Raw genomic sequence first — 17610 nt, 5'->3', positions numbered from 1 at the left:
CCTTCGCTTGTGCCCTTATCACGTTCTGCTTGCATTACTTTGAATGGACTTGGTTTTTCTCTCTCCATAGCCTGGGCTCCTGGCCTCACTCTCCCTGGCCACCCTCTCACCCCAGGCTGGCTTAGCTGAGCCCAGAGGCGGCGGCAGAGAGCGCTTGTTTCGTGATGAGTGAAGGAACAAATCGAAGCCAAAGCTGTCTTAGCAATGGCCTCAGGGAAACAACGGGGACGCGGAGGGCTCAAGACAAGTCTAACCGTGCATTTGCTTTTCACTCTTGGAAGGTGTTTGCTCTGCTTTGATTACTTCTGGGTGGAGGGGCTGTGCCTGACCCACGTGTCTGAGGACAGCACAGTGAGTCTCTGAGGTATGAGAGAGTGTACGATCGCACAGCCACGGTGGTGTGATGTGGCTGAGGCGAGTGTGCAGCCCCACCTGAATGAGCGCGTGCTGAAGCTGTCTGCCTGCGTGTGCACGTGTGTGTGACGGGCAAGCCTGAGGGGGGTGTGTGTGTGTGAGGGTGTGTAGGAGGTGTGGCTCTAGGGATAGGTGTGTGACAGTGTGAGGAATGTGGAGAGTCCCAGCGTGGGGCCGTGCAGACTTTGGATTCTTAGCCTTCTTACTTAAGGGCTGTGTGTCAGGATCAAGACTCAGTTTCCTCATTAGTAAAATAGGGACAGTAATTGTTCCCACCTGGGCTGAAACAGCCTCTGAGCCCAACACTGAGTCGGGGGCTGGAGTACTCTGGAAACTTTTCTGGGAAAAGACAGGGTTTGCCAGAGAAGCCAGAAGGTCCCAGAGGCCTGGGTTCCAGGCCTAGCATGGCTCTGACCATGTGTGTGACCTCAGGTTGGTGACTCAGGCTTGTCTGTTGAGCGTAGCTGCTCGAAGCCATGTCAGGGGGCTTCTGTGAGCATTCAGTGCGATAATACACATGCAGCCCTTAGCACAGTGCCTGGCATGTTACTTACATTACTTACAATCAGTAAGTGCCATTCAGCTCTCAACAGGGCAGGCTGCTGGGCAAAAGCCAATGAATTAAACATACACGGGGAGGACCAAAACATCCTTCATCCACATGTAAAGATCTCCCAGTGTGTCAGTGTAGAGGGCATGGGAGGCCTCACCGGGCAGCGGCTCCCCTGACTGACCACAGGTGGCGGGAGGTGGCATCCACTCAGATCCTACTGAGAGGGTCTGGCCCTCTGGAGGAGAGGTACAATCCCTCTGCCCCATGCCTAGCCCGAAGGCTGCCGGGATAGCCTGCGTAAGAGCAACAGTACTAAGGCTGAGTAGAGGCCAGGCCTGGGAGTGGCCCCGAGAGTCAAAGGACCTGGGAAGTGCGGGCTTGAGACAGGAAGGGGGCTCGGAGGAGACCTGAGCGTCATGCCAGGTTCCAAGGGGCTTCTGTACAGAAGATGGCACAGGCCCGTCCAGGGAGCAGAGCCAAGGCCAGGGCTTTGCTTTAATGAGACAAGACCCCTAAGAGGATATTTCACTGCACAGATGGCCCAGGGAGTGAATGGGGCCACAAGTACTGCCCTCTAGGAGAGGGGCCTGAGCACCTCTCCTAGAGCTTTGGGGCTTGGAGGGAGAAGACACAAGCCTCCCGGAATTCTCTTGGCCGGTCCTTGAGCCCTAGGGTTACTCCTGGACATGGGACTTGGTGTCGCATGCTTACTGTCACACCCTACACAGCTGTGTCATCCTAAAAATAATCTGGAATTACTCTCTGAGTGAGGCTTAAAGACCAGAGTCCAACTATCTGGGGCAGGGACCTCTGGCCTGTTTTTTGAGATGCTCAAATACATCAGACGGAGGCTGGGGCAGGGAGCAATGGCCCGTCTACTCCCCACGTGACCTCAGATGCTCCTGTCCCGCCCAATGTCATGATCAAGGGTAGGAAGCAGGGCCACTGAAGTTTTGGGGGGGAATTCCCCCCAGCTCGGTGAACTTTTCTTTACCCTTTGATGCTGGCTCCAACAACATCTCCTCCATGAAGCCTTGGGTGAGTGCCTCCCTTCTATGATCCCATAGTCCGCATTCCCCTTTCTGACTACCTGTCATGTGGGTTTCTCCTGACCTCCTCAGAGCCTGGATTATAAATGCCTCCAGGACAAGGGTTCATCTGACTCATCTCTGTCTTTTTAGTGCCTGGCTTGGGTTTTAACTCAGTACCTGTTTACAGAATGAATGGGCAGATTCAAGTCTAGGCTTTAGAGGACCTTACACAGGAGGGGCTATACAGTCCCTCTGAGCCTCAGCTTCTTTACTTGGGAAATGGGAATAATCACATTGACTGCCTTGGACTGCAGTGCGGAATGAATGAGACTGGCATGTTAATTACAGTGTCCGAGTCACTGGCCATTCTCAGTACCAGATGGCCTCAGGGCGGGTTCCCATGATGGAAAGGGCTTTCAAGCATGGATATGTGAGCATATACTTCCCAGCTTTGTTTCTTTTCATGTCCTGCCTTAGTTCACAGAGGTTCTGGACTTGGCTGCAGGGCTGAGATTTTCCTCTCTGGGTCAAACAGTGGAGCCCACCGGACCTGACTCACTGGGGGACATCGTCAAGGCTGCGGGGCCTGAGGAGGGGTTGGGAGATGCGTGTCCCAGGCCTTCTGAAGCTGAGCCCTGACACCCAAATCACATGACCCGTGGCCCCGGCCCCACTCCACCCACCCCCACCTTGGGGTAAATCTGGTACCTGAAGGCCCGGATGGTGGTGAGACCTTCCACGGTTTCAGCAAAATGGGAGAGCAGGGGGAGCTGCGTGGTGTCGTCCAGCTGCTGCAGGTCCCTGTGCAGGGAGCAGAGCAGAAGGGTCAGGATGGGGAATGCAGGGCTCAGCCCGGATCTGAATCCCAGCTCCCCCTGCCCAACCACTGTGTGAGCAAATGGCTTCACCTGTCCAGGTCTCAGCGTCTCCCCTGTAGAGAGAGGGAAGCCAGCGGTGCCACCCCAGCAAAATGCTCAAACAGCATGCCAGGGCAGGCACTGTGATTGGGGGCACCGTCTGCCTCCCATGTGTGTCTGTCCCTCACTCTGCAGTAAGGCAGGGCAGGCATGGTGGGTTCTCTCTCACGGGGTGGGGGGTGGGTGACAGGGAGAACCTGAACCTTGAGCCAGCTATTGAAAGGAGCAGAAAGACCTAACGCAAATCTTCCAGTCCCTTCCGGCTAACCACAATCAGTTCAGGCACATCACGGGCCGGTATCTACAAGGGGAAATGTCAGAGGTTTCCACGGTAACAAGGTTGCCCCCTGCTCCCCACAGCTGCTCGTTGACAAGCACATCAGTGCCAGGGAGATCAGGCTGGGATGTGGGAGTAAGCGTTCCTGAACAGACTGTCCCCAGGGCAGAGTGGATGCCTGGGGCACAGGGTGGTTTCTCTGGCAGAAGGAATGAATTTTGTAAAACAGCTTGTATAGTGCTTACAAAGCCACTGCGATCTGTGAACACTGATGGGCTCCTTCTGGGTGCCAGGACATTCTACACTATCCAGCATACGAATTGTGATCCATATGGGCAATGTAATTGTGGTGAAAATGTACCTAAATTTAATTGTTTGTATTGATAATCAGCATTCCGGCCCCAGTTACTAATCAACTATGTAACTTGGAAAAGGTACTTAAGCTTTTGATTATAACCTGCGGTAAGAAATGCATTTCATACTCCAAATCAGTGCACGTGCACACACACACACACACACACACACTTTCCTACACGACCCAAACAAAGGTTTCATGAAGCAAGACTTATTGATATTCTGTGCATACAGTCCGACACGCTCTGTCCAGTTTCATTTGTTACAAATGCTGGCTGTGATCTATGATATTGATTTCATGACCCCCTGATAGGTTGCACCTGGCAGTTTGATAACCGCTGGTCTAGAAATTCTTTCAGATTCTCCTGACAATCATTTGGACCTATGAGTTTAACAGAATCACTCCCAGTAAGAACTTCTGGAGACTCTTCTTAGAAAATTTTGAGTAGGAAAGGAGTCTGCGTGAGTCGAAGGCTTTGAGGGCAAATGTGATCACTGTGAAAAGTTCCCTCGAGTCAAGGCTCCCAGGCACGCTCTGGCCACCACGGGCTGGGAGGTACTTCGGCCTGGCAGTTACTGTTGCCATAACACCCCTGCCATCAGGTGCCCTCGATTTCATGTATCAGCAACCAGCCTGGTCACTGGACTCCTACAACCCTCCTGAGAAGGATTTTGGCAAAAATGAATGAAAAATGAAGGGCATAAAGATGTGTATACATCCTGACCTAGCAATTCCACTCCTGACCGTACCTCCTAAGGAAATAGTTTTGATATTAACGGCAGTGTGTGTGTGTGTTTGTGTACGCGCACACATTTGCCCTGACAGATGGTTACATCAGGCTGGTGGAAGATGAATCTCTCTCTTTCCTTCATTTCTATGTTCCTTTTCAGGGGAACACAACTCTACTACTGTTTGATGATTACTCTAGTAAGAGTACCCAACTGCCCATTGCAGAGCACCTCCCATCCCCCCACCCCTGAGGCTGGCAAAGGCTGCTATCACCTGGATGCCACCCGGAAGTACTTCTGGATGAAGTAGCACACCACAGCCAGGGGCAAGAGGGCCACGAGGAACACAGGCGTGACGTAGGAGATGACAGCCAGGGCTGAGACGCAGAGCAGGGTGGAGCGGCTCAGGCACTCCAGCGTGGATGGGATGTGCTGTCGGAGGGGAAGGTGAGAGAGGGAGGTGAGTTGTGGTGTTTTTCTTCAGTGTGTTACCTGCCGCCATGTTTTGCTCTCTCACAGGCACACATCTCATCTCTCCAGCTACACTGCAGGCTCCCTGAGAGCAGCAATCAGGACTTTGTTTCCTCGCCATCTAGTACGATGACAAACCAAAAACACAAGCTGAATCGAAAGGAATATTCCCCACAAAGGCAGTCACCTTGGTTCAGACTACACTGGAACCTTACTGATGTGAGCCAGGGGGTACTGGATGGAAGCCAAAGGGCTGTGGTTTCCCTCAGTCTTATCACGACAGCTTCACAGGGGCAGCCCCAGGTCCTCAGGCAGCCTTGTAACCAGATCGGAAACTACTGGGTTGGTCTCACAGGGCTCTGAGCACCAGATCTGGGGAAGTCAGCCCCAGAGAGGAGACGTGTGGGGGCTGGCCTCTCTCTGAACTGGGGAAATGGGTCACAGTCTTGTGTACCTGGTCGATGGTGTTACAGTCAGCTGAAAATCTGTTCAGGATGCTTCCAAGGGGCGTGGTCTCAAAAAACCTAAGAGGCAACCAGAAGAAGTTAGTCATCCGTTTATTGATTTCCTTCCTGTTTATTGAATGAGAGTAGTTATTTCTTTCATTTTAGTGTCTCTGGGGTCATTTCTGGGTCTGGCTTCCTGGGGCGGCTGCCTTTGCAAGTCTGTCAATACCTGTCTGGCCTGTGTCCCTGAGAATTCCTACAGCTGCCCAAAGGGTGCCGCCCCTCACTAACTTCTCTGGCTCTTAAGCCCGTGTATGACCACGGCCCCCTTCCTCAGCTGCTTGCTCAGCCTGCCTCACTTAGCAGCTGTGCTGGGGACATCGAGTCTTCTCCAGAGGGACGATCTCCCAGGGTGAACCGGGCCCTGGGGACAGCCTGTCAGCTGGCTGACCCTGTGAGGCTACTCTGGTTGTCATCACTCTGACCGTGACCCAGAACAGCCCCACCCCTAACCAGAGGATTTCAGAAGCTCCGATCTGGGACAAGTAGAAGGTGACTAAATGTTGGGGTCATGTGTGTGGGCCACAGAAAGCTCATGAGACTGAGAAGTAAAAAGTGTCGTCAGATGGTGAGGCCTGGCATTGACAAGGGGTCAAATAACCTGTTTGCCTGTCGTGCTTTAAAACCGAGTCAGCCGGGTCGATTGGGCAGGGACCACCTCAGAACTGTTTCACATCAAGAGGCCTTTGGGATTTATCCATCCCATTGTAGGAGAAGAAAACATGTCCCCATGTCCCCAGTGTAGGAACCTGCAGGCTGGCTGTGGGAGGAGGGGGAGAGCTGAATCTGTGGGTGGCGACGGGCAGATGGTACCTGCCTGGGGAAGGGAAACTTACATTGACACGGAGCCTGCAGACGCTCACTCTGCTGAAGGGCTGTCGTGACAGTTAGATGAGCCTGTGTGGCTGAGTAAATGCTGGTTTTCCTTGCCTTCTGCCCCAACGAGGGCACTTTCACACACACTGTCTCCTTGAACCCCACCCCCTCCAGCCTGTGACCAAGGTTGCATATGTCCACTTTACAGACGGGAAAACTGAGGCCCAGAGAACAGTGACTTGCCCGAAGCCCAGCATGGCTCGGGAGAGGGGTACCTCATGGGAGCCAGGATGATCCGGTTCAGCAGGCTGCGGTGCAAACTTTTGGCCACCTTTAGCCCCGTCCACTCTACTGTGACAGACGTGACAAGGCACAACACGATGCCCAAGCTGCAGAGCACGGTGAACACCATGGCGTAGACCGTCTGGTCAAGGGCGCACTCCTGGGCCGGGCAGAGAACAAGGCAGGGTCCTGGGGGTGTCCGCGGCTCAGCCCTCTCCCCCCGCTGGCCCCGGGCCTAGGGCAGCTGGCCACACCTGGCTGAGCGAGCAGTTCCCGGCCACAGGGCTCAGGGTCAGGGCGCTGTCAGTCCACTTGGCCAGCCAGTAGTCAATGGCCACCAAGACCATGTGCTTGAGCAACTGGGAGAAGACGAGCAGAGACAGGAGCAGGATGCCGGCGGATGACAAATACTTGGCACAGGCTCGCCACGGGATCTTGGCCCGCTGGTGCAGCACCGAAGACAGGTTGTCCTCCTCCTCGCTCTCAGCTCCCTCCTCTGCAGGCCGCAAGAACCCACCCTGTGGCTTCCCATTTCGTGTGCCTCTGAGGGCGAAACTGGGTCATGTTATCCCCACTTACAGATGGGAAAACTGAGGCACACAGAAGGGAAGGAATTTAGTGGAAGTCACGCTATCTCACCACCCCCAGAACAATGAACCTTTGTCTCCCCATGGTCCATCAAACCTCAGGCCATGATCTCACTGCTAGTCCCACTGTCTGTACCTTCCTCCTCTTCCTCATCCTGCAGGAGGCCATCTCTTGAGGACATGGCTCGGGGCAGGCCCTGAGGTGGCTCTGTGGCTTTTCTCTCCATGACAGTCTCCTGAAAGACAGAGGGAACCTGGTCAATGTCCTCAGAATGTGCAGAGGGAAAAAGGGAAAGTGGAAGGCAGCCACCCCTTGCAAAGACCAGTGTCATGTTTCCAGGGTGCCCCAACCTGGGGGAGGGTTCAGAGGACATAAGTTTTTCTTACCAGAATTTATTCCTCCCCATTTATCTACTAACAATATCCCAAATGTTCTTGTGGGAGACCATTTCTCCCCTATTCTTTAGTCCCTGTGACTCAGGTGGACTGATCATTCTCCCTGGCTCTGTGCCAGTTTCACATTCCTCATCCCTGGACACAGTGATTTAGTCAAGGTGGGCACAGGACCAAAGTGGACAAAGGAGAGTTAGCTGGAGGATTTCTGCTGTACTGTTGTGACAGAGGGACTCTCTTGCCAATGGAGGTGTTGAGCTGGGAGAAGGTAAGCCCGAGGCTGGTGACAGCTCTCTCGCCACCACGAGAATGAGAATGGTCTGAGGGGAGCAGAGCCAAGGAAGGAGAGAAACAGGTTCCTGATAACTACCTGGATCCAGCTATACCTGAAGCTTATCCTTTTTACTTTCATGAGCCAGAAAGTCTTTACCTCTCTCCTTTTCTGTTTTGCCAGTTTGAGTTGATTCCCTGAAATTTTATAACTGAATGGTTTCTGACTATTTCAGGATAAGTGGAAGGCATCCACCTGAGTCTGCCCTGAGTAGCTAGAATAGGTACCGGCCCTCCTCTGGTAGGAGGGAGTTCACGCTCAGCTCTCACATCTGTCCTTTGGAGGGTTCCCTAGGGCAATGAAGGCAGGAAGGCCTTTACGTGTTCAGGTTCTAACAGAAACTTCTCCTCAGAGGGAGGCTGCCCCGCCCTTAGGACATACTCACCTTCTCCAGCTCTTGGTCCTGCCGGTTCATGAGGGTCTTCCAGTGCTCAAAGAGCTGGCACTCAGACCTCTGGAAATCCTTGAGTGTGCCCTCCCTCTGGATGGTGCCGTCCTTCATGGCAATGATCTGGAGAGGCAGAAACAGATCCAGCCCTGGGGCTAAATGGGAAGGGGGAGTGGCAGTCACACCCCCACCTCACCAGGGAGTCTGAGAGGGACCGGCACTCATCCTTTCCCCCACCATGACTGGCTGCTGGCTTTCCCACTGTGGTCCTCACTGACACACTCCCAGGATCTAGAGGTCGGTGCTTCTGGGAGATAATTCTCGGTGGCTGTCCCAGGATTGCTAAGAGGGTTTGCAGAGCAAATCGGTGGCTCTTGGTCAAGCCATCTGATTCCTTGCTAGGATCCCACCAGGGGCAGATGTTTTTACATACTCAATAGCTAATTGCATGCTACCTCTAGCACCTCCTGACTGCACGTCTGGTAGGTTCCACCAGTGGTTGACAAAGTACCTATTGGTCTAAAGGTGTGTGGCCATACCTCTTTGAAATCAGAAAACTGATTTTATTTGAAACACTCAATGTTTCCCATTCATAGACACTCGTCATTAATTCAAAGACCCTCCCCAGCTCCTTTACCCCACCCCCCACCCAGCTGCTTCTGGGATGTGAGGTGGGATGCCGGGAGTCTTGCTCTCTGACATGTCAAGGAACCAGTCATGCCTTTGTCTGCCTTCTTTGGACTAAAGATTGTCCCGAACTACCTTGCCAAGGTCACCGTGGAAACTCAGTCACACACCTTCTGCACCTGTTATAATAGTTAAAAAAAATGGCTGTCTTTCCTTCCTTTTTCACAGTAGAGGGAGAATTTTATACCACATGGAAGGAAGATGTAGGCCCATTTAGCACAAGCTTGAAGATCAATTTTCAGGGGCAATTTTATACAGGACTCTTGCAAGTCCCAGATTTTAAGTTCACATGATTTCAATCTTAAAGTTTAAATGCTTTCCAATTAGGGGCACCTGGATGGCTCAGTGGGTTAAGCCTCTGCCTTCGGCTCAGGTCATGATCCCAGGGTCCTGGTATCGAGCCCCGCATCATGCTTTCTGCTCAGCAGGGAGCTTGCTTCCCCCCCCCCCCTCTGCCTGCCTCTCTGCCTACTTGTGATCTCTCTCTCTCTGTCCAATAAATAAATAAATAATCTTTAAATGCTTTCCAATTAATTGAGAAGTAACTGTTGTCTACATATTGAGGAGTATAGAAATTTGGTTAACGTGTGGTTTCACAAAATTGCATTCTATTGATAACACTGAAGTTTCCACTACGACTTGCATTATTTGTTTCCATAATTTCCAGCTGATCTTAACTTAAATGCATCCCACCCTCAGTGGGTCAGAGGGCAGGAAGATGGCTCTCCCATCCAAATAAGCATTTCTGAGGCCAGGGGAGATGAATCATCAAACTAGGCCATAAGTAGAAGGTAGGAATTGAGTGTCTGCTTCTTTCTGAGACTTCTTGGTGCCAGACTTGCATGTACCCACAGGGACCCCAGGTGAGGATGGGAACATCTGCAGCTCTAAGTGATACCAAATCCTTGGCCTGTATAGGACCTGCCTGAGCTACCCTGCCTGCTTAGAGCCATTCATGGATCATGGATCTCTTCTGCTTTGTGGCCCTCAGAAGGAACTATGGAGACATTAACTCCTTTGCAGATGTCCCACTGCCTCTCCCACCTCGGCCCTCCATAGCTTGACCTCCTGGGGCCCCTCACCCAATCTGCATGTGGCAGGTACTGGAGCTTGTGGGTCACTAGGACCACTGTCCTCTTGTCATCCTGGAGTAGCTCAAGGATCCCGGCCTGCATTAGGTGGTCACTCAGATGGACATCCAGAGCTGAGAAGGGGTCATCCTGGGTAGAGAGGAGAAGGTGGGGGCAAGGGGAGGGGGAGGGGAAACAGTGAGAATAAAACCCCTCAGAGTTATACCAGCTCTGGCCCAGGGACTGACACTGGTTAGCTGTATGGCCTTGGACAATGTACTTAACCTCTCTGGGTTTTAGATGTCTCATCTTGAAATGTGGCTGTTGTCAGACACTGATCTCAAACAGATTTAATCATAGGCACTTCCTGACTCCTGAACCTTCATTCAATAGCTCCCTCTTGCCTTTGAAGTCCAATTTCCTTAACATGATGATCTAGGTAGGCCCTCTACTACCTGCTCCATCGGTCCGGTCTCACTTATCTGTCCTGTCCAAGCTCCCTGTACTCCAGGTTTCCAGAGAACTTGCCACTCCAAGGTTTTTAACCTACGCTTTTTCCTCTGCCCAAAGTGCCATTTTACCTTTTGTCTGCCTGGTGACTCATACCTCAGTGCTCTATCCTAGCTCTTCCTGTGTCCTTTCTTGACTTCCGTGCCTAGCCTTCCCTCTTCTCGATTCCAGTTGTGATAGTTATCTGTCCACTCCTGTGAGGACCCCAAGAACTGACACCCCTTATGCCCATGCCAAATAGAATAGGAGCTTAATACAACTTTGCTGAAATAAACGGCAATATCCACTTCACTTATTCTAATAAGGTTGTTTAAAGCTCACATGAGACCATGAGTAGGTTGGTACTTTGTAAAGGGCTATGTCAGAGGGTAACAAAGACTACGAACCTTTACATTTTGAAGTGTGTTTCATGGGGAGCATTTATGTGTATTGAGGGCAGGCGGGGGAAAGAATAAAACCAGGTTCAGAGACCCGATGTTCCTTCTTCTGACTCCCTACCCAAATGGCCTTCCTCTTCCCTTCTGTTTAACTGACTCCCTCTTCAAGTTCTTCCTCCAGGAAGCTCTCCCTGATTATTCTAGCTCTCACCGTTGTCTCCTTAGACAATTCGCCTCATAGACTGTGCCACAGTTTGGCTTTCAACTGGGCTGAGGCTCTCACGTGTGGGTGAACTCTATCTCCCTAGTTAGACTCTACCTCTTTGAGGCCAAGAGCTGGCTTTCCGAATTCTTCAGTGTCAACCAAAGCACCTAACACAGAACTTGGCATGAAATAGGGCAGATATAGCTAATAAGGGGATCTCATGTTTGACTGTTAATGGTTATCTGGAGTGCTGTGTTGAGAAGGATTCTGAGGCCAAGTTAAGTTTCCCAAAGAAACTTAATGTGGGGTTTCACGGAATTGCTTTCATTGATAATGCTGAATTTTCTATTACTACTGCTGTGATCAATTAGCAATGTCTGCTCTGGGCATGGGATGGAAAGTGGCACGTACATTCTACGTGTTTTAGCGGGGCTAACTAAGCGTTAACAGTCTGGGGCTGTCTTACAAAGAGGCAGCCTGTAATTACCATGCATCTCCCTTCATGGCTGCTGCAGAGTTCAGTGTAAAGTCCACAGTAGGTCATTTGCACTATCCTTGCCTCAGTTTCCCCATCAGCGATTAGCTGATATCTCTGGCAGGAGAGGGAGTTTCTGGGTGGTGGTGGTGGTGGTGTGTGTGTGTGTGTCCAGGCAGTGAGTCAGGGAGGGCCCCGAGGAGGACACCGGCTAAGACACTCACCAAGAAGACAACGTTGGTGTGCTGGTACAGGGCTCGGGCCACACTGATTCGCTGGCGTTGACCACCAGACAGGTTGATGCCCTGTGATCGAAGGAGAGGAAAGGTCACACTCTCAGAGCCCCTCAGGAAAGACTGTCCTGGCCCTCACTTCTTGACTGTGAGCTCTTTGAGAGGGAGGCCTGGCTCTCTCCACCTCTTTGCCCCCTCCTCACCGTGAAAAGAGGAGGGACTTATACAGGTTTACTAAATTCATTCCGAAGTGGAGAGCAGGATCCCCACATCTTTGGAGATTCATCATGTAGGGACCATCTGACCGGTGACAACTCAGACACAGGAAGTAGGGATTTAAATCATACAGAAGGACAGTTGTGGGAGAATCCCATACGCCTGAGCTTACGGAGGAGGGTCCCCACCTGGCCAGGGTACAAGAAGGAGATGACCCTGGGCCTATCGCAGTATCCTGTGGGCCCTTAGAATACACATGAGGCATGAATGAAGGTGATACCAAGTCATCTCCAGCCCACGAAAGCATGAGTTGCAAACCTGTCGAGGACAGCCAGCAGCCCATGGCTTGAGACCATTCTGACCTCACTGCAGGCAGCTCTTCCGCCTTTCCCCTCTCTTATTTTCCAGTCACATGCTTTCCCTGAGAATCATCTCCGGACATGCTGGGGGTCAGGGGAGCTTGGCCCTGCCTTGCACAAAACTCCATAGAGGCTGCTACTAACCCGTTCCCCAATCTGAGTCTGGTCTCCATGGGGCAGGATGTCGATGTCCGGCTGCAGGGAGCAGGCTTCGATGACCATTTTGTACCTGGAGTGGTTGGGGGGGTGGGGTGGGGGGCGGATACAGCCGGTCAGCCTGGCCAGAGTGGGGCCTGACCACATGCATTGGGCCATTAGCTTTGGGGCAGCTGGGCTCAGGGAGAACCATAGCCTTAATGGCCTTCTGCTTGGGTGCAAGCAAACACGACATGAGCGTGAAAAGAGCTGAGGGCAGCACCTTGGGGCCAGTTAAATATTTGAAGGATGAAATTGGATAGTAGCAAATATACCATGTAAGTGATAAGAGGGGGGCCCCAGGCCCCTGGGCAGTGCGAGAAGCTGCGGCCAGAGCCCACACTTGGGGCACGGCCAGGAAAATCTCTGCTGGTAGGCTTTGGCAGTAATGATGATGGCTGATCAAATATTTGGCCAGCCTGCTCCTCTCCTACTTCCCAGGGCAGCTCTTAGCTTGGGCAGGTGCCAGCCAGGGTGCATGGAAGCATCAGAGTGTCTGGGTGACATGTAATTGGGTGTCAGGCAGCCTTGGATTTGAGACCCATTTCTCTCACTTATTGGCTGGGTGGCCCTGGGCAAGTTACCTAACCTTTCTGAGCCTTGGTTTCCTCCTTTGTATAAAGGAGGTAATCATAGTAGCTGCCTGCTGGGGCGGTTGTGAGCATTAGAGGAAACCACGCACAGAAAGAGTGGGACACTGCCCTTGACACTCAGAAGCTCAGTGGATGGTAACCGTTATTATCATGGGAGGGAAAATAGCGCATGAGCTGCAGAGCTGGTGTAGGGAACAATGGGAAGCTGGGTCAGCCTTCCCCTTCGACCCAAGGGAAGGCACTGGGACTTCCACACAGCGCCCTCACACCCACAGGAGCTAGACCGTCCCGATGCCCAGGCATATCTGAATCATTTCCAGGTGCACCATATGGAACAGGCTAGAATCCAGATAAGCATCCCGGAGAGCAGGGTGGCTGGGTAGAGGAGATCGATGGAGGTGCAAGCAGCCAGCTGGGGCTCTGGCGCCAGGGAGGGCTGTCCGGGGCTGCCCCCGACCGGTTTCTCCCCTCCCCCAGCCTGTCCTCCTCAGAGAGGCTTTTACCGTTGTTTGTTGAAGGGACTCTCAAAGGTGATGTTCTCCTCCACAGTGGCATTTAGCAGCCATGGTTTCTGAGAAGCATAGGCCACAGGGCCTCTCTTCCTGGAATAAAGCAGGTAGGAGCAGGGGAGGCCTTCTCAGGGGCTTGTACTCAGAGGCAGTTGTCAGGCAGATGGCTTAGACCGGGAGGTGGTGCGCCTGGCAGAAATCTGTCTGGCCTCCAGCGGCCTGGGTTGGGCTTGGGTGCTGGGGTCTTGGCAGACTAGGGGGAATGGGCTCGCAGCCCTGCCCTGCCCTGCCGCCCCATCACCTGTTCCTCCTGAGTCTTCACCCAGAACTGGGAGAAGCCCAAAGTGTGACCAAACCAAGTAATCCCTCAACCCCTAATTTCCTTCTTCCCTGAGAGGTCCTCAAACCACTTGATTTTGACACTAACAGGTAATTGTCCAAGTGGAACTTTTTTAAAATAAGCAGAGCCAAGGAAACCACATTTAGTGTGATCAGGTGTTTAAAGACCAAAACCAAGGGGTGGGATGGGGGGCATAAAAATAATCTGGTGTGAGGGGAGCAGCTTGAGGCCTCTGAACCATCTGGTGGAGCATGGAGCCCCCCCCCCCGGGCCTCTTCCCCGCAGCTGGGCTGGGCCCAGGGGGGCTGCCTTCAAGAGTTCTGTGGCTCCCTTGGAAGAACCCCTCTGAGGAAGCCTGCCCAGAGGGCGGCTGCTCCCTGTCACAGTACCTGACGTCGGAGTCGGCCACTGGCTCCCGCTCTGGGCTACAGCAGGAAGAAAAGACATAACTTCAGGGCTCCCATGCACGCACCAACTTCTCCACAGACACCCAGGCTCCTTCAAACCCAGTGTGAGGGTGTCTTTATAGCCCCTGGGACCAAAGATGCAGCCACCCATGTTGCCTGGAGGGGTGTGGGGTGGGGCTTGGCCGTCCTGGGGGAGCCTCTGCTGCCCGATCCTGGGTAGTCGCCCCAGTATGTGTGAGGTGTGTGAGGAGGGCCCCAGCCAAGAGGGAGAGTAGGGAAAAGGCACCAGAGGTGTAAGCTGTGTGTGTGTGTGTGTGTGTGTGTGTGTTTTGGGGGGGGGGGTAATCCTGTGTCAGGAGTATGAAGGCCAACATGTGGCTCCTCCAGACTCTGGCCTCTGCATCGGGGCTCAGATGCACAGACTCGTCTCAGACAGACGTGGCTGCTGAAACAGCTGGGGCAGGGAGGGCTGTCTGGAAGGAGCCGGGCCAGGCCTGCAGCTTGTGTGTGGGAACATTTGGCCCACAGAGCTCTCGCGGTGGCAGCCAGAGGGCCGAGAAGGGCTCAGGCGTGATGGGAAGCCTCGTGTGGCCCTGTCAGCAGCCGGCGGTGGAATGTGCTGGGAGGGGCACAGTCAGCAGCAGCATCCACGTGTCCTGGGCGGCCAGCAACCGCTCTGGTGTTGCCCTTCTATCCTGCTGTTCTCATCCACAGGTCAGACCTGTCACGTACTGTCAGCTGGGCCTTTTGGCTCAAGAAGCATGGTCACTGTGGCTAGAGAGGCTGGGGCTGTCATCATACCCAGGCACTTGGGGACAAGGTGGGAGAAAGGGCAGAGGAACCACGGAGAAGTGAAATACTCCAGGGTCAGAGCGAAGGCTGGGAGCTTGAGTGTATGTACAAAGTTGAGTTAACGTTCCCAGTCTTGCCTTCATGCTGCCGCCCGGGTGTCTGGGTTGTTCTTGGGAGATGTGAGGTTGGGAGGGTCTCGGAGCCTCATTAATCAATTTTACTTGGACTTTTTCAGACCCATATACTAAACATAAAGCAGTAAGGCCTCATTTTCTGTCTGGCCTGAGGGATATCCACCTCCTCTCTCACAGCAATTTTTCTCAACTTTTTTTTTTAGGAGCACTCCCTAGGACCCTTTAGACAGAGCCTCCCCACCCCCCCTCCTAATTTTCTTTTCCCTGCCATTTGTTTTCCAACTCAATGGTTTTTAGTTGAGTCACAAGGTCGTGCAAGCATCACCGCTAATTCCACAACATTTTTATCACCTCCCCAAAATAAATCTGCACCCATTAGCAGTTACTCCCTTTACCCATTCCTTCAGCCCGTGGCAAGCAGGTAGCTGCTTTCTGACTATCCACCATGACATTTTAATTAATTAGTTAATTAAAAATGTTTATTTTTAACTAGGCTCCACACCCACCATGGAGCTTGAACTTACGACCTGAGGTCTAGAGTTTCATGCTCTGCCGAATGAGCCAACCATTTCATTCACCATGGAATTTTTAAACCGCAGATATATTGTATATGTGTTTCTATATTATTTGACCTTTGAAGGTCACAGACTGGAGTGTCTAAGTTTGTTTTTTCTCTCCAAGAACCAGACTTTGCCCTTGTTGTGAAAGTATGCCTTATCGTGAGGCCTGGGGCCTCTGACATGATGTGGGCTGCAGACCCTGCAGTCCAGACTTAGTACCCCACCTCCACAAGCCCTCCCAGCCCCCCAGCTTCTTCCCTTTGTTGGGACCCACGTCTAACCCAGTTCCGAGGCTGTACCTGGGGTCCTCTCCCGTCTCATCAGGAAGGCTGCTGGGGCACAAAAGGGAAAAACCAACACCAAGTTACTCTCACTCCACTGCATTTCTCTTCATCTCAAAGGTCTTTGGAGAGCAGCCTATCCCCGCCACCCCCGCCCCTCCCACCCCTCCCCAGTGTCCCCAGGTGGCTTCCTCTTCTCAATCTCTGTCCTTCCCACAGCACCTAGATGAGCACCCTCCAAATAGCAAGGGCTAAATCTGTGCTCCTGGCCCGGGCTCAGAGCACAGTGAGGCGGGCTGGGCATCATGATGGTTTTCCAGTTGGGAAAACAAAAGCTCAGAGAGGCAAAGTGACTTTGTCAAGCTCAGAATCAATTTATGTGGTGCTTTCAAAGCTGTATATTGGGACCCAGTAATTGGGTGTGAAGGAAGTGAACTGGAGCTGCTCTAAAAAAAAAAAATGTGCATAGCATGTGGTTAAGATGTGTATTTTTTGGTGAAAATTTTTTCTCGTATCTATCAATGCATGAATGTAATAGACTGTGATGTAGAATGAGTTTCACACTGTGGGTTATAGTAAAAAAAAAATTTGAAAAGGCTGAGTGAGGTGACCTGAATTTTGATGCTGACTTTGCCAGTGTTCTCTCTCCTCCCCCAGACCACCTCTCAACCTTCCAGAAGTAGCCCTCTGTCAAGAAAACTGGTATTTCTGACATGCATATTTGGGGAAAGACAATCGGCTCTGTTTTCATACAGATCTTACTTTAATCACACTAAAACCAGCTAACATTTATATTGAGCTTTTAGAAGCACTGTGATAAACACTGTAATAGTATCATCTTTTGTAAGCTTTAAATAATCACATGAAGGAGGTTGACTTTGACTGTCTCCACTTTATGGACAAAGAAAGTGAGGGTCAGAGAGGGTAAGTAACTTGCCCAAAGCCACACAGCCAGCGAGTAGCAGAGGAAATAGATCTATCTGTCTGACTTTAGAGCTTCATGCTCTTTTTTTAAAAAATATTTTATTTATTTATTTGACAGAGAGATTACAAGCAGGCAGAGAGACAGACAGAGAGAGAGGAAGGGAAGCAGGTTCCCCGCTGAGCAGAGAGCCCAATGTGGAGCTCAATCCCAGGACCCTGAGACCATGACCTGAGCCGAAGGCAGAGGCTTAACCCACTGAGCCACCCAGGCGCCCCGAGCTTCACGCTCTTAATGACCATGCTACATTACTTTACTGTGATTGGTCAGGAACACTGGGATGGACAAAACCAGGGACAGAAAGGAGACTGATGAATTCCTTTCTGTCCCTTGCTGAGGAGCAGAGCTGAGAGGAGATCTTGATGAATGTGTAGTCTCATGTCCCCTGATTCTGTTCTCCGATCTTTGAGGTCTCCTTTCATTCTCTCAACCCCAGCTAACCTTGTGTTCTCCAACGTCCAGATTGCTTTAATTTCTGGGCAGCTGATAACGTGAGACAGATGAGAAACCAAAGCTTACAAATCCAACTATGGCCACGGCCCAGATGAGCTTGTCTCTGGAAACTTCCTGTCTTGCCTGCTTTCAGAGTTGCACAGAGCAGCTTCCAGAGTTGTCTTTTACCTGGAGGAAAGCACA

General features: G+C 52.0%; 1 protein-coding gene across 7 annotated transcripts in view; it reads right to left on the bottom strand.

The window, feature by feature from the left end:
- Window positions 1-17610, bottom strand: part of ABCC8 (ATP binding cassette subfamily C member 8) — a 73733-nt gene that overhangs the window by 6560 nt on the left and 49563 nt on the right. For 5 of the 7 annotated variants that reach the window (XM_046017923.1, XM_046017929.1, XM_046017925.1 and 2 more), the window contains 13 exons: window positions 16011-16043; window positions 14208-14243; window positions 13473-13571; window positions 12326-12410; window positions 11598-11678; window positions 9819-9956; window positions 8047-8172; window positions 7074-7173; window positions 6605-6846; window positions 6344-6510; window positions 5201-5270; window positions 4550-4707; window positions 2707-2799 (listed from right to left, as the gene is read on the bottom strand). In XM_046017923.1, coding sequence (XP_045873879.1) covers window positions 2707-2799; window positions 4550-4707; window positions 5201-5270; window positions 6344-6510; window positions 6605-6846; window positions 7074-7173; window positions 8047-8172; window positions 9819-9956; window positions 11598-11678; window positions 12326-12410; window positions 13473-13571; window positions 14208-14243; window positions 16011-16043 — 1428 coding nt within the window. The remainder of the gene's footprint in view (window positions 1-2706; window positions 2800-4549; window positions 4708-5200; window positions 5271-6343; window positions 6511-6604; window positions 6847-7073; window positions 7174-8046; window positions 8173-9818; window positions 9957-11597; window positions 11679-12325; window positions 12411-13472; window positions 13572-14207; window positions 14244-16010; window positions 16044-17610) is intronic. The other 2 variants (XM_046017924.1, XM_046017926.1) reach the window with 1 other exon arrangement.

This window comes from Meles meles, chromosome 8 (assembly GCF_922984935.1).
Source record: "Meles meles chromosome 8, mMelMel3.1 paternal haplotype, whole genome shotgun sequence".
Taxonomy (NCBI): domain Eukaryota; kingdom Metazoa; phylum Chordata; class Mammalia; order Carnivora; family Mustelidae; genus Meles; species Meles meles.
Note: the sequence above shows the minus strand (reverse complement) of the source record. Positions and strands in the feature narration are given on the sequence as shown.